The 14,439-nt window shown below is 42.7% G+C and overlaps 1 protein-coding gene across 1 annotated transcript in view; it reads right to left on the bottom strand.

Moving 5' to 3' along the window:
- The window catches only part of LOC126473590 (troponin C-like), a 60,181-nt gene that overhangs the window by 28,667 nt on the left and 17,075 nt on the right, over window positions 1–14,439 (bottom strand). The window contains exons 2-3 of the mRNA XM_050100737.1: window positions 4,475–4,505; window positions 476–619 (exon numbers count right to left, since the gene is read on the bottom strand). Of these exons, the coding sequence (XP_049956694.1) occupies window positions 476–619; window positions 4,475–4,505 (175 nt within the window). The remainder of the gene's footprint in view (window positions 1–475; window positions 620–4,474; window positions 4,506–14,439) is intronic.

The raw sequence follows: 14,439 nt of genomic DNA, 5'->3' as shown, positions 1-14,439 counted from the left end.
TTGTGGTCTGTATTGTCTGCAAAGTAGCGAGTCAGACGGTAACTCCTCTCTTTACAGTTATTTCTCTTTTCGCTTGTCAGTCAGTGATGCCACTTTTCTTTCCGTCTCTTCATTATTTGTGTTATATAACGCTCGTCTTTTCTCTCCTCTCCTTTTTTCTCTCTTGTCGTCCGTCCATTGTTGCCCGAGAAGTCAGTTAAAATCCATCTGCCTGTAACTTATCCTTGTTCCTCTTCTTTCCATTCACGAATATAAAATGTGCTTTACTTTCTTCGATATCTACTACTCTTTCAACTCTCTAAAAATTATTTCTAAGTGTTCAAATCCATATGTGTCGTAATGAATCTCATCTAAAATATGTAGAGCGCCTGTTAAGTGTAAGAGTGAGTCTGATGACCCTAGGCGTTCTAGAATAAATAAATGAAACACGTAATGCCGAGCAGTGGGTGTCATAAAATAACAGAGCTCGCCTTACCGTCCTTGTCCTCGTCCGCGACAAGCGCCTCCAACTCGAGCTCGTCGATCATGAGCCCGAGAGTCTGCAGGATGGTGCGCACCTTCTCCTTGTCGATGCGGCCCGTCTTTCCAGAGTCGAACATGGAGAAGGCCCGCTTGAGCACTGCAACACACACACGCCATACCAGCTGACAGCGTTGTTCTATGCACTTCGGGGTATTAGGGTTCTATGATCACGAGGGTTTACACTGAGGTGATGAAAGTCATGGGATAGCGATGTTCACATATAAGGATTGCAGCAGCCTCGTGTACACGAGCTGTAAAAGGCCAGTGCATAGGCGGAGCTGTTGTTTGTACTCAGATGATTTATGTGAAAAGGTGTCCGACATGATTATGGCCGAACGACGAGAATTAGCAGATTTTGAATGCAGAATGGTTGTTGGAGATAGAAGCATGTAACATTCCCTTTTGGATATCGTTAGGGAATTCAATATTCCGAAATACACGGGCATTATATCTATCCACTGCCAACGCAGTGGCTGAAGGTCTTCACTTAATGACCAAAAGCCGCGGTCTTTGCGTATAGTTGTCAGTGCTAACAAATAAGCAACACTGGATGGAACAAGCACACAAATGAATGTGGCGGCGTACGACAGACGTGTCGGTTAGGACAGTGCGGCGGAATTTGGCGTTAATCGGCTATGGCAGCAGATGACCGATCAGTCCCGATTTCAGTTGGTAAGAGGTGACGGTAGGGTTCGAGTGTGACGCAGATCACACAAAGGCATGGACCCACGGTATCAACAAGTCATTGTGCAAGCTGGTGATGACTCCATAATGGTGTGGGCTGCGTTTACATGAAATGAAGTGGGTCCTCTCGTCCAACTGAGCCGATCATTGGCTAGAAATGTGACGTTCGGCTACTTGGAAATCATTTTCAGCCATTGATGGACTTCCATGTTCCCAAATAACGATGGAATTTTTATGGATGATATTGCGCCATTTCACCGGGTCACAATTTTTCGTGATTAGTTTGATATGCTGGACAATTCGAGCGAATTATTTGCCCACCCTAATCGCTCGACGTTAATCCCACCGAACATTTATGGGACATAATCGAGAGGTCGACTCGTGCACAAAGTCCTGCACTGGCAGCACTTCCGCAATTATGGACGGCTGTAGAGTATGCATGGCTCCGTATTTCTGCAGGTGACTTCCAACGACTAAGAGTTGTTGCTCTACGCCGGACAAAAGAAGGTCTGACACGATGTTAGGAGGTATCCCATGACTTCTGTCACCTCAGTGTATTATCATTAAGAAGCTATGCGCTATTTGTGGGCAACCTCTGGCAGTGTATTTCGATGCTCACAGTCTCTTTTTCCTTTCGTACTAATATCACGTAAACGTTCTACAAACTAGTTTCTAGCCATTGAATGCGAAGTAAACACCTGTCTGCAAGTATCTTTTACTGCTGACGTTACTGAAAACCGAACAGTCTACATCACGTCCATGAGAATAATATAAATTTCCAATAGTAGCTCATTTAACTTACGTGCTAGAAATTCCATATCAATATTTTAATTACACAGCGTAACTCCATTCTTTCCGGCTGTTTTTGTTTGTTGCATCTGCTGGTTCTTAAAAGTTTTTCTCACAAATGAATGAGATTTTTAGCGACCGCTCCGTAGCTCGTTGATGGCATCATTTTCGACAGACAGACGTAGCTTTGCACACTATTTTCTGTTTAACATTATGCCTATTGTTGGCGGGGACATCGTTCCAGACAAGTGCAATCTCTCCGTACGTGTCCACCAACAGTGCGACAAGATTATATGAATAGGTAAAGTCTTCACTGCTGGCGTAACACAATTAGTAATAATTGCACAATAATTTTCACCGCGATTTCGCTGTGATTGTTATAGTTCCTTTCGAGCTTCCATCGGATGTCAATTCTAGTAGTTCGAATACAAATAGAGAGCGGAGTGGGACAGTTCACAGAAGTGAAGTCTACGCTCATGGAGTGTTGCCAATATTTTTCTGCCCTCGTTACGACCAACAGGCTATTCATTCTAAGGAGGAGGACGTGTAGGTGGTAGGAGTAATATACCAACAAGTGTTTCATTATACAACTATTCGCACATAACGCATCAAAATGAAAAACATAGTTAACAGTTTAGCAGACTATTGTTTGGTTACGAACGATAACAAAACCTCAAGACTGAACAGTACTGGTTAGTTAGTTATATGTTCCATAGACCTTTCGAACAACTTGTTTTAACGAAATGATGTTAAAAAATGGTTCAAATGGCTCTGAGCACTATGGGAATTAACATTTTAGGTCATCAGTCCCCTAGAACTTAGAACTACTTAAACCTAACTAACCTAAGGACATCACACACATCCCTGCACAAGACAGGATTCGAACCTTCGACCGTAGCGGTTGTGCGGTTCCAGACTGAAGCGCCTAGAACCACTCGGCCACTCCGGCCGGCGAAATGATGTTGATCGAGTCAGTTTACAGTTTACGTACGCACGATTAGTTTCCATGGATAGCTACGTGCTGGCCATTCACAAGTTCCTAAATGGCGCTCCGGCCTATATGTAACACAAACAAACATATAATATTCCTGCCCTAGTCGTGCAACAACTCTTAAATCTAGTTTTTTTATAGGCTACATGTGCTTAAATAAATATTCACCTATGGAGTGAAGGAGTTGTACAGAAAAAATAATTGTAGGTTAGATTTAAGAGTTACTTTACTATCAATCAGATACTTTATTATTCGGCAAATGACTAAAAATTTTTGTTGCTGCATGTTGAACTCCTTTCTGAGCCACTGACAGCACTCGTAATGGGTCATAAAGATCATTTTTTCCTCTAGTGTTTTAGGTGAAGAGATTGGTATTCTTATAAAATTGTGATGAATTATTCATGATGAATTTCATTACTGAATATATATGTGTGTGTGTGAAGAGTTGTTAAAACGCCAAAAAATTATTCCATAAGACATTATTGAGAGGAAATATTTTAGGAAAATCATTCATTTGTTTCCTATACCAGCAATTATACGATCAGCAGAAGTAATTGAAGTTAACTGTATTAGCAGCTCAGTAATATGCATCATTCAGTCCTAGCTTGGAGCATTCTACCCTGTTCACTGACTCTTGTTCGTGTGCTGCATCAATAATTGGCACGACATATTCGTTTTACATAACTGAATATAGTTTGTTTTCTCAAAATTTAGAAAGAGTCCACTTAATTCTTCCAATTTTCTTTGAATTACTTAGTGCAACCGGTTTTATTCCGTTTCTTAAGTATGATTCAAACCAGTTGTTTGTAAGGCCATTAATTCCATAAAACGTAACTTTTTATAAGAGAGTAATACGATCTACACAACCAGACGCCTTGATCAGATGACAGAAAGTACCACTGTTGATATTTTATTATTTAAGCGTACCTTTATAAATAGCATCCGCATTGGAGCAACCCTTCTGGACCCAAACATTCATGTACCAAGTAAATTGCTTCTACTTAAATGTAAGACGTGCTGAGATTGATTCGACACTCGTCTTTTGTGCAGCAGAGAACCGAGATGAGAAAGTATAAATGCACAACGTATTTTGTTCAGGTGGTGTCCCACAGATCGTAAATGTATGAAGAAGTCAGTCAGAGTGCATTTCTCACAAAAGCAGGGAAACTGAATGTAGACTACATACGAAAATTATTTAGCTGTGTCAGTCCATTTTACTTTTGATGGCTGTGGATAATGATGTCTTCAATTTCACTTTTATCGTACTGACAGTTCCGGTTGGAAGAAAACTGGTAACGACTAAATGGTTCATAAAATTACTATCTTCAAAAGTGCAAAGATTTAACTGTATCTGCCTATAGTATTGTTAATAGATGTTTTCTTTTATTAGAACTAACAATTCGGAAAATGTTTGAAGAAAGGTTGGTTGGATGTTAGACTGGGTCATCAAATGATTAATTTAATAAGTACATGAAACTTGTTACTTACTTTGGACCTGCTCAGAATCCAGTGCGTCCGTCTGAAACAGAGAAGACAAGATAACTCTGTAACTTTCGCAGTAACTCCCTACCGAGCTAATACTAAAACATGTATGGAACTGGACTCACAATCACTGAAACTGAGGTGATTTTGACACTGGCATTATAAATATATAGTACTGCAGAATGATAACTGAGCAAGACTACTCATCGTGAATATAAACAGACTACATTTAAGCAGTTGTCATGTCGTTCCTATTATTGATTTACAGTAGACCATATACGACAAATATGCGTACTTGCTTCCATTCTAGAAGGTAAGAAAATACCTGGAAGCAGTTGACACCTATTTCACGCTATACGAGAAATTTAGTGGCCATAAGGTTTCAGCCGTAAAATAACCCGCTAAGACAGCTGTAGTTTTTATGTAATACGCCGGCGGCAAAACGAGCGTTGTGGCGCATTGGTTAAAATGCTGGGCCCCTGCATGCCCGTCCACAGGTTGATTTTCCACGCTTTTCCAAAATCGACTAAGGTGAATCTCAGAATGGTTCTTCATTTTTGTCCTAACCGAGATTTTGGTGCACTTCTAATCATCTCTTCAACAGGAAATTTACCTCAGATGACTTAAGATTTTCTTCCTATTCGAAAATGTGATTCGTTCCTGTTTTGAATCCAAATAGTCGTTTATCTATCACACAATTTTTCACTGCTTTAATATGATATGGGATAGTTCTCCTAGGACAAGACCGATTACCAACGTAAAAACCTGGGAAAACAGTATAGGATACCACCAAACTGGTTTCTTTCTCACCATATGTGAAAAACGCACACCGTCCGGTAATAAGTAGGACTCACAGAAAACTAACGATTAGGTAATGGAAAAACAGTTAAAAAACTACTTTTCTTTTTGCTATTTCCGCAGTATTTCAGTACCCGTTTATGTGAATATGAGCACAGACATAGTAATGAAACACACAACAATCACTCTATACCTCCACTGATAGTTCCTTAGGTGCCAAAATTAGTTGTAATCTTTCTCTATGTTACTTCCTTGTTGCGAAAATGTATGTCGGTATAATGAATATATGTTAGAAGCAGTAGAAAGCAGTTAGTTCATCGCTGAGGAACATCTAAAAAGCATTAAACTACTCACTAATGAGCCAAGAACAGTATGACCACCTGCTTAACAGCATGTTTGTCCGTCTTTGGAACGAAATACATCACTGATTCTACGTATCAGGAATACGACAGTTTGCTCTTAGGTTTGTGCAAGTATGTGACATTAGATGTCTACGCACAGGTCATGTAATTCTCATAAATAACGGGCCGCTGATTTGCGTACGCAGTGATGGCGTCCTGTAGCAACTCAGATGATGTCTATGGGATTTACATCAGGCGAATTTGGTCGCCGAGACAGCAACTTGGGTTCACCATAACGCTCCTCAAACCACTATGACACGGTTCTGGCTTCGAGACACGGACAATTATACTGCTGAAAGATGACATCGCCATTGGGGAAGACATCGAGCATGAAGGGATGTATGTCCCAAGTAAGCACAGGGGAATGTCTGCCATAGCATAATACTGCTCCCACCAGCCTGCGTCTGTGGTGCGCTGCGCGTTTCGAGTCGCCGTTCCCCTCGGTGACGGTGTCTGTGGACACGACTGTCGACCTAGTGTAGCAAAAATATGATTGACCCGAAGAGTCGATACGTTTCCATTGAGCGACGGTCGAATCCCGATGGTCCCGCGCCCACTGGAATCGTAACTAACGATGTCGTTGGGTCAGAATGGGAACACATAAGGGTGGTCTGCTGCTGAGCTACGTGTTCAACAGCGTACGATGAACGGTGTGCTCTGAAACACCTATGCGTGCACCAGTGTCAAGGTCTTTCGACGGAGATGCTGCAGATCACCATCTGTCCTACTTTACAGAGCAGACAAGCCTCCGAATCCCACGTTCTGTGAAGAGTCGTGGACGTCCAACCATTTAGAGCCTTGAGGTAGTTTCACTGTCCTTCTACCTATTTCCCTAGATATTCGCGACAGTAGTACGTGTACATTCGACCAGCTTCGCCGTTTTCGTTCACAGCCTCTGCATAATAGTAACATGCCCTTTGTCAAAGTCGCATATCTCTATGAATTTCCCCACTTGCAGCCCATATCTTCAGTAGGGTGTCCTTCCTTCCGCGTCTGCTCCGCTTACATACTTTGTGTGTCCGCAGCGCCTCCAGTGATCATAATGTTTTGGCTTACCGATGTATATGGACCTTGCGAATGAGTAATTATAATAGGAAGTTCCTTTTAAAAAAAGAAAATCGCCGCATTCAGAGCTAATGAAGTGATAAGAGACAAATAAACGTAAGTTAGCCATCATCTAGAATTAACATCTTAAAGCAAGTTCTATTTCTCTACGCTTTTATTTCTTATACCACTCCAACTTCCCTTCGACACCGTGCTCCATAACACCAAAACACGACGTACGCTCCCACACACACACACACACACACACACAGACACACACAGACATTCACAAATATGGAAACACACAAAAAACACAACACCTTGTCATGCCTAATTCGGTGTAGGAAAACTGTGGACATTCAAAACTTTTCCAGACGCCTCGGAATGGATAAATACAAATCCTGTATAGTTTTGAGTGGAATCTTTTACCATTCTTCCTGCAAAACAGTGGTAAGTTCAGGTAAGGGTAATGGAGATGGATAGCGATCACGCGCTCTCTTTCCGAACTAGACCACCAAGGCTCAATAATATTGAGACCTGGTGATTGTTGTGCCCAGGGGAGATGCGACAATTCATCCTCGTGCTCTCAAATCCAGTCCTGCATTATAAGAGCTTTGTGAGCAGGGGCCCTGTCCTCTTGGAACACAGCATCACAATTGGAGAGCGATCACTGTATTATGGGATGGAGCTGATCAGCCGAAACGTTCAAATTACCGTTGACAGAAATGCGACCTTTTAGAGTAACCATGATGCAAATGAAACACCACGATATGCCTGCCGAAATCATCATATAACCCCTGCCATGTTTCACTCTTGGGACGTAAATTCGGCCAGACGTTGGAAACAGTGTGCAGCAAGACCCAATCAACCTTATGGCTTTCTTCCATTGCTCCACGGTCCGGGTTTTATGTGCTCGCCACCACGTTTTCCTGTTATGGTCATTTACATCACTGTGGACTGGTTTTGCAAATGCAGTTCGCCCTGCCATTCCCAGATTATACCATGCAATTCGCAGATTATGGAGCTCCATTCGTGTTCTTTTGGTGCTGCTATTGCAACATTGAGTTCTGCAATGACAGCAGCTGTCGGCCTATTATTTTTCAGCACTGTGCTCTTCAATGGTCGTCTGTCACGATCACTGAACACACACTTCGCCTGTGTTGTGATTTAGCGGATGACGGTTTTCCGCTTTTCCTGTATGTGGTAAAAACCTTGGATATGATGCTGCTTGAGACATAAAACACGGAAAGAACCACCATATGAGCACCAACGCTGGCCATGTTCTGAACCACGTACCACCTTCATAATGCATTCACAAATACACAGAACAACTGATGTGACCACGACTGGCACTTTCAGCGTATTGAGGACATTTAACAACTGCCGTTCGTCGTCAAACGGAATAGCATAACCTACAGGGTTGCCTAGCATCTGGATTTATGTTCAAGTGTAAATTTTTTTTGTCCAACCGGTATACATAACAAATGGGTTAGAATGGCACTTTTTCCCACAAAAAGACAAAATACGTTTCGATTGGGCCAGTTGGTAGCATCATTAGGCTGCAAAACAGCAGAAAAAAGGACACTGTCATGGCATTCACAGTCCGTTCGACCAGATCTGTCACTGTCAATATGAGGTTTGTGTAGCTGTTACGCTCATTTACCGAGACAAATCGCGTTACGTTATTTTGTTAACTTTTCTGTCAACAGATAAATGCAGCAGTAGTTAGCGGTAGTTAGGTGACAATGATTTTCGGTATTGACGGCAAACTTTTGCTCTTAGCAGCTAACTTGGCAACAACACTATCAGCTGTCAGGGATCTTCAAAAATGGTTCAAATGGCTCTGAGCACTATGCGACTTAACTTCTGTGGTCATCAGTCCCCTAGAACTTATAACTACTTAAACCTAACCAACCTAAGGACATCACACACATCCATGCCCGAGGCAGGATTCGAACCTGCGACCGTAGCGGTCACTCGGTTCCAGACTGTAATGCCTAGAACCGCACGGCCACTCCGGCCGGCCCGGGATCTTCTTGCACTATATGTGCCATAGGGGAAACGTGAACAAAATTAGAGTGAACGTGCCACATAAAGTTTCCAATAACCCAAAAGCAGACCCCGTGTAGCACGGATGTATATATTAGCTATGAAATTTTGAAAATTAAGTGTAACAGTATTTATCACAGCCTGAAGCACTAGACGTTACTTAAAATCTATAAATCCGAAAACAACGTGTTAAAAACAAAAGAAGTCCTGAAAATTATCCTCTCACGTATCTTTTGTTAATATTAATTCTGTTCGTATTAAACATGCTATTTTAATACAAAGTGAATTACGCGATATTAGGTTAATTAATCATGACAAAGGAATTACGTGAAGTAAAATAACTATTTGTAAAGGTCTAAATGATTAAATTGCCGTATTCCATCTGCGCGTCTTTTACGATTACGCCGCTTTTAAGCCACCCGCTTCAGCCCTCCAATTCTCAGTGCAGAGATGCGAATCAATCCCGTTGTGCTTTGAATCAGAGGATGGATACTGCTTGGCTTTGTTCCTTTGTTAACGGCAAATCCACCTCTGCAGCGGGTCGAGCCGGCAGCTAGCCGAGCACAAAGGCCGGCTGTCCCTGCAAGCAGGGGAATCCCAGGCCGCGACGCTGCTGCTATCTGATGGCGAGTGCAATCGTTTCACACACTTGCCAGACAGCGGCTGCTCTCGTTAATGCCGTGGGTGGTGAGAGCCGTCCAAATACAGAACTGCTGACTGACTATTGGCACCTCGAGTTCCAGCAACAGCCTCAAATCGAATGTGTCCATTCACATTCGTGTACGTCATCAATTACTGGATTAAGCTGTCGTTCACACAGATACACAAATTGTATACTCTGACGACCTCTCAAACAATTGAAGCACAGAAAGCTGCTGTGTAGAATCTAGCGCGGTCCTACCGGGCAATGGTAAAGTTGACTGCGTAACGTGATTGGCCCTCTGTGTAAGTGTGGAGTGCAGGACAGTACAGACAACGACTACTTCTCGCGCGAGGACCTCCACCTCCTTAACCATGTAGTGACATTCGCCGATACCTTTCAATAGCAACAAAGATAAAAATAAATTACCCAGCATTTTTAATGGTTTTTCTAACTTTCTTGCAAGCCCGGTAAATGCCGCAGTACGAACCAGTCACCCTCAACAATATCATAGCGAATATGAAAATCCTTTGTAATATTTAAGACTGGACGTTTATCCAATATCAAAGCTGAAGAAATAAAAGTATTTGAGAGGGAAAAATCAAAGAACACGTCTGTTGTAAATGAAAGGATACGCCAAAGGAAAGAGTTTACGATATAACTAAGATACCCGGAACAAAAAATACTTACAATATCTAAAAACATTATAATGACGCATTACAACACAGTAGTTATAACCAAATGCCTACAAGCGAGCGTATTTTTAGTGCCACCTTATACACCTGAAACGTTAGAATTATGAGAAAGAACAAACATAGGAACAGTGTCAAGTCCAGTGAAACTTTCAGAGGTTTGAAAAGTAAGAATTAACTATTATACTAGGTCTACAATTTTGCTTCTGCCGTATTTTCTCGAAGTTCGGGGCTTTATTGTGGTAAACGTACAAAAAATTATAATTCTTAGTATTGCCCATCGCTGGCCACTACATTCTCCCATATTTCGGATAGCATACGAATCACGTCTTTTGTAGGGATCCATGAATCGATTCAGTTTTACACTTGTTCATATGATCGGAAGTTCTGGTCAGCCAGACTGTGTGCTATTGATCGAAAAAGGTTGTAGTCAGAGAGAGCAACGTATGGAGAATACTGCGGGAGGGATAGGACTCCTCATTTTAACGTTTCCATGTATATTTTGACGGGTTTTGCGACATGGGGTCCAGCACAGACCTACTGAAAAATTACCTTTACGTGTCTGTCGCTGTATTGTGGCCATTTGTGTTTCAGTTCTGGGATCGAACGCATCAATTGCTTTCGATAATGATGTCCTGTGATTGTCTTCGTCTGTTTCAGTAGCTACGAAAACGTTCTGTCTTCCTCCGCCATGCCGGTGTTCAACATCAAAATCACCGTTCTTAAGGCATTGAAAACATTCTCTTCACGTTCTTCCACTAATAATTCCCTCACCGTTGGTCTTACCCAGCATTTTAAGAGCCACAGCCGCAGATTTCTTCATGTTAAATCAGAAAATTAAAACTTCCGGCAAATGGCGAGAAATGGGTACATAAGTTGACGTACTTAATCGAGAATGACCTTATGATGCAATCACAAATCGACTAATATTTTATGGCATTATGTTTACAGATTCCTAAGCTTATTGTATTACACCTGTTACCAACAACCTGAACCCCACTTGCCGCTACTTCCGTCTATTGCAAAACGGTGGAAGCAAAGTTGTAGACCTAATATCTGTCAGAGCACAGAAAACATTTCAGAAACAATGAGGAACAAAATACTGATGTTCTTTGCGAGAATTTACAGAATGAATGAAAAAAAAAATACGAACCAATATGAGCTTCCGCTATCTTTTGGCGGACGGGGGATTGAACAACCACCTGGATTCAAGGACCGAGCGAGGTGCCGCAATGGTTAGCACACTGCACTCGCATTCGAGAGGACGACGGTTCAAATACGCGTCCGGCCATCCTCATTTAGGATATCCGTGAATTCCCTAAATCGCTTCGGGCAAATGCCGGGATGGTTCCTTTGAAAGGGCACGACCGACTTCCTTCCCTAATCCGATGGGACCGATCACATAGCTGTTTGGTTCCTTCTCCCAAATCAACCAACCTGGATTCAAGAGGTCAACAAATATTTAGAAACGAGCAACATAAGAACATGTAATGGAAAGATACATCTTTAGAAGGAACCTTTCCCAATGGAAAGTTCAGGAAGGATATGTACTGTAAAGAAAGGAAAAAGAAACATAGAGAAACAGTGAAGGAATACGGATAAAATGGAAGAATAATGACAAACGAAGAAATAGAATTAAAAGGTAGTCCCTATAAGGCCCTAACGCAGAAAGATGAAAAACTACTATAATAAAGCATCTCAGCTCCACCGCCATTCATTCAAAATGAAGTTAACTGACGTTGTTGCCAAACAGGCACTTGTCCTAGGGTGAGATAAAGCTACATTAGACGCGAACATAGCACTGGCCCAGCAGTGAATACTCAGTTGCCGATGGTTGGAGAGGGGGGGGGGGGGGGGGAGGCGACAGAGATAGTAGGAGAAAACGAAGAAGAGAAGGACTTGAAGAAAGAGAGACAGAATGTATGCACATGATTTGCCGACATTAGTCATTTACCTGCGTCGAAACCCTTTCGGATTGAAAGGCTGAACCTACCGCTATGAGTTTCCTCGCCACCAGTGGCGTAGCACTCTTTCTGTTCTATATCCCGCAAGCAACGTTACGGTGTGACGGAGAGTATTTCTGTTTCCATTCCCATTTCCTCCTTCCCTGTTCCGTTCGCAAATGGTGTATGAGAGAGTCCACTGTCGGTAGGCCTATGTATATGAATCCTAATTTATCCGATTTTTCCTCCATTTCTCATGCGACGCATCAGGAAATAATACAATGCCAGACTGCTCATCAAACGCAGGGTGTCGGAATTTTAGGCGTAAACTTTTTCATGATACAAAACACCTTCGTCGTAGCGTCTGCCACTGGTGTCTTTTGAGCATCCCGGTAACGCTAACTGAAGAAGCTCATCACAAAGCGTGTCGCTCTACATCGGATTTTCTCCACCTATAAACGTACTACGAGGGCTGTTTCTTTTATTTTTTTTTCAACCTCCGGTCGGCCGTAAAAAGAAAACCACAGTGAAAATCCGATGAAGCTTTGCGAAAACGTTTTCTGCAATGTCTCTAGTATGCACGTGGCAACTTAGTTCTGAGAGCACAGTGAGCACGTCGAGGTGCCTAGAGAATAGTGTGAAGCTCTGCTGATGAATTTAGGATGATTTCATGCAGTAGCGTCACGTAACTGTCATGCGTTTCCTTCTTCTTGACAGTTTTCTGTCGCACGCTGTAGACGCAACAAAGACGCTCCTCAAGCATTGTCGATGAGAAGTGTTTGATCACTCACCGTACAGCCCGGACTAGCCCGGACTTGGCGTCTCTGATTTTCATCTCTTTCCTGACATAAACCGCTGGCTGTGTGGACAACATTTCTGCACAGACAACGAGTTGGATACCACCATAGGGAATTAGCAGAAATCACAGACGACTGTATTCTATGACGAGGGTATTGGAAAGTTGGTGTCACGCTGCGACAAATGGAGCGGAGCGGTGACTATGTAGAGAAGTAGCTGGTAGGTGTAAGTAAATATTGGGGATAATTTTTTTATTTTTACTGCGGTCTTCATTTCGCTATCGATCAGAGGCTGGAAAAAATAGCCTTCGTATAATAATTTGCTGAGGTCGACACAACGTTGTGTTATGCCCACTCCATAACTACGTCTGTGTCTACAGGGTGTAAGGTGGCAGCTTGAATGAATGTAAGTTTCGCACCTTACAGGGGATTTTATGTGTCGTAACAAGTAGATGGATATGCCACCTGACATACTTCGGCGATGGTGAGCCGATTAGCATATCAAAATGTAATGATACTCTATTCGACGGTATTAACACACCGAACCCGAATCCCGCATGTCAATGAGCAAAAGGTGCAAGTAGCTGCTGGAAGAAACGTTTTAGTTTGGAGGCAGACGCGAGTTGTGTCGTCACGGCCCGCATACAACGAAAGGCTTCTAACAGGGGTTGGTGACCTGCGGCGAGAGGGACACGAACATGCCGGGCGATATATCGAGGGAGCAGGTAGCGGCCCAGCGCTGCTGGCAACGGAGAAATTCCATAGAAAACTGCGTCGGGGAATTTCCAGATGGATAGAAACAGACCAGCGACGCAGCTGATCAAGTGAAAGGCTCGTGATATACGAGTGTAACTTTAGGCGTCAGGAGAGGGTACAAAATTTACGATTGGCTGAAATAAACTTGGAAGGAGAAAAAGGGGCGATATTTTGACGCCGTTTAGAGGTAGGCCCTTTGTGATTGGCAGGGGTTGTTTCCACAAGATGAAAGGAACGCTCCCATTGCTCTGAGAAAGCCGTGACGTGAAGCACAAAAGAACGGGTAGTTTGTTACGAATGACACAATACCGAAAACATCACAGACTCTCCATTGAACCTCAGGGCGCATCACGCCCTGTACAACGCCAGGGGAATTTTTGTGTGAACACCCTGTGTTTACTTTGGCTGACATTCAGCTAGAAATTAGCTGAAGAGTCGTTGAGCTCCGATAGTGGAGAAACAAACAGCCATGTAGTTAATTGTTCTTGCGAGAACTGAAAGGGCATTGAAGTATACACACTGCACAATCTATGCACGTGTATATCGCCATATTTTCCAGATTAGGGATGAGTGCATGTTTTCTCGCCTAACGAGAAACGTAGGACAGTTTCAGCTGATAAAATCAGTAAAGATTTTGATTAGCTTTTTATAAGCTTTTCAGAGGACGAGAGCAGCCATGCAGCCGACAGAACATCGCAGCTGAAGGTAAATACCACAGGCAGAGGCGTAAACTTGTTGGTTCACCAGCTTGCGTCCACCGTGAACTCGGGCAACCTTGAGTTATCTTTTGCTCATGTTGTCACAAAAACTAACCATCCTTCGTAGACTTGATTGTCATTCTAAATATTACT

The sequence above is a fragment of the Schistocerca serialis genome, chromosome 4 (assembly GCF_023864345.2).
Source record: "Schistocerca serialis cubense isolate TAMUIC-IGC-003099 chromosome 4, iqSchSeri2.2, whole genome shotgun sequence".
Lineage (NCBI taxonomy): Eukaryota > Metazoa > Arthropoda > Insecta > Orthoptera > Acrididae > Schistocerca > Schistocerca serialis.
Note: the sequence above shows the minus strand (reverse complement) of the source record. Positions and strands in the feature narration are given on the sequence as shown.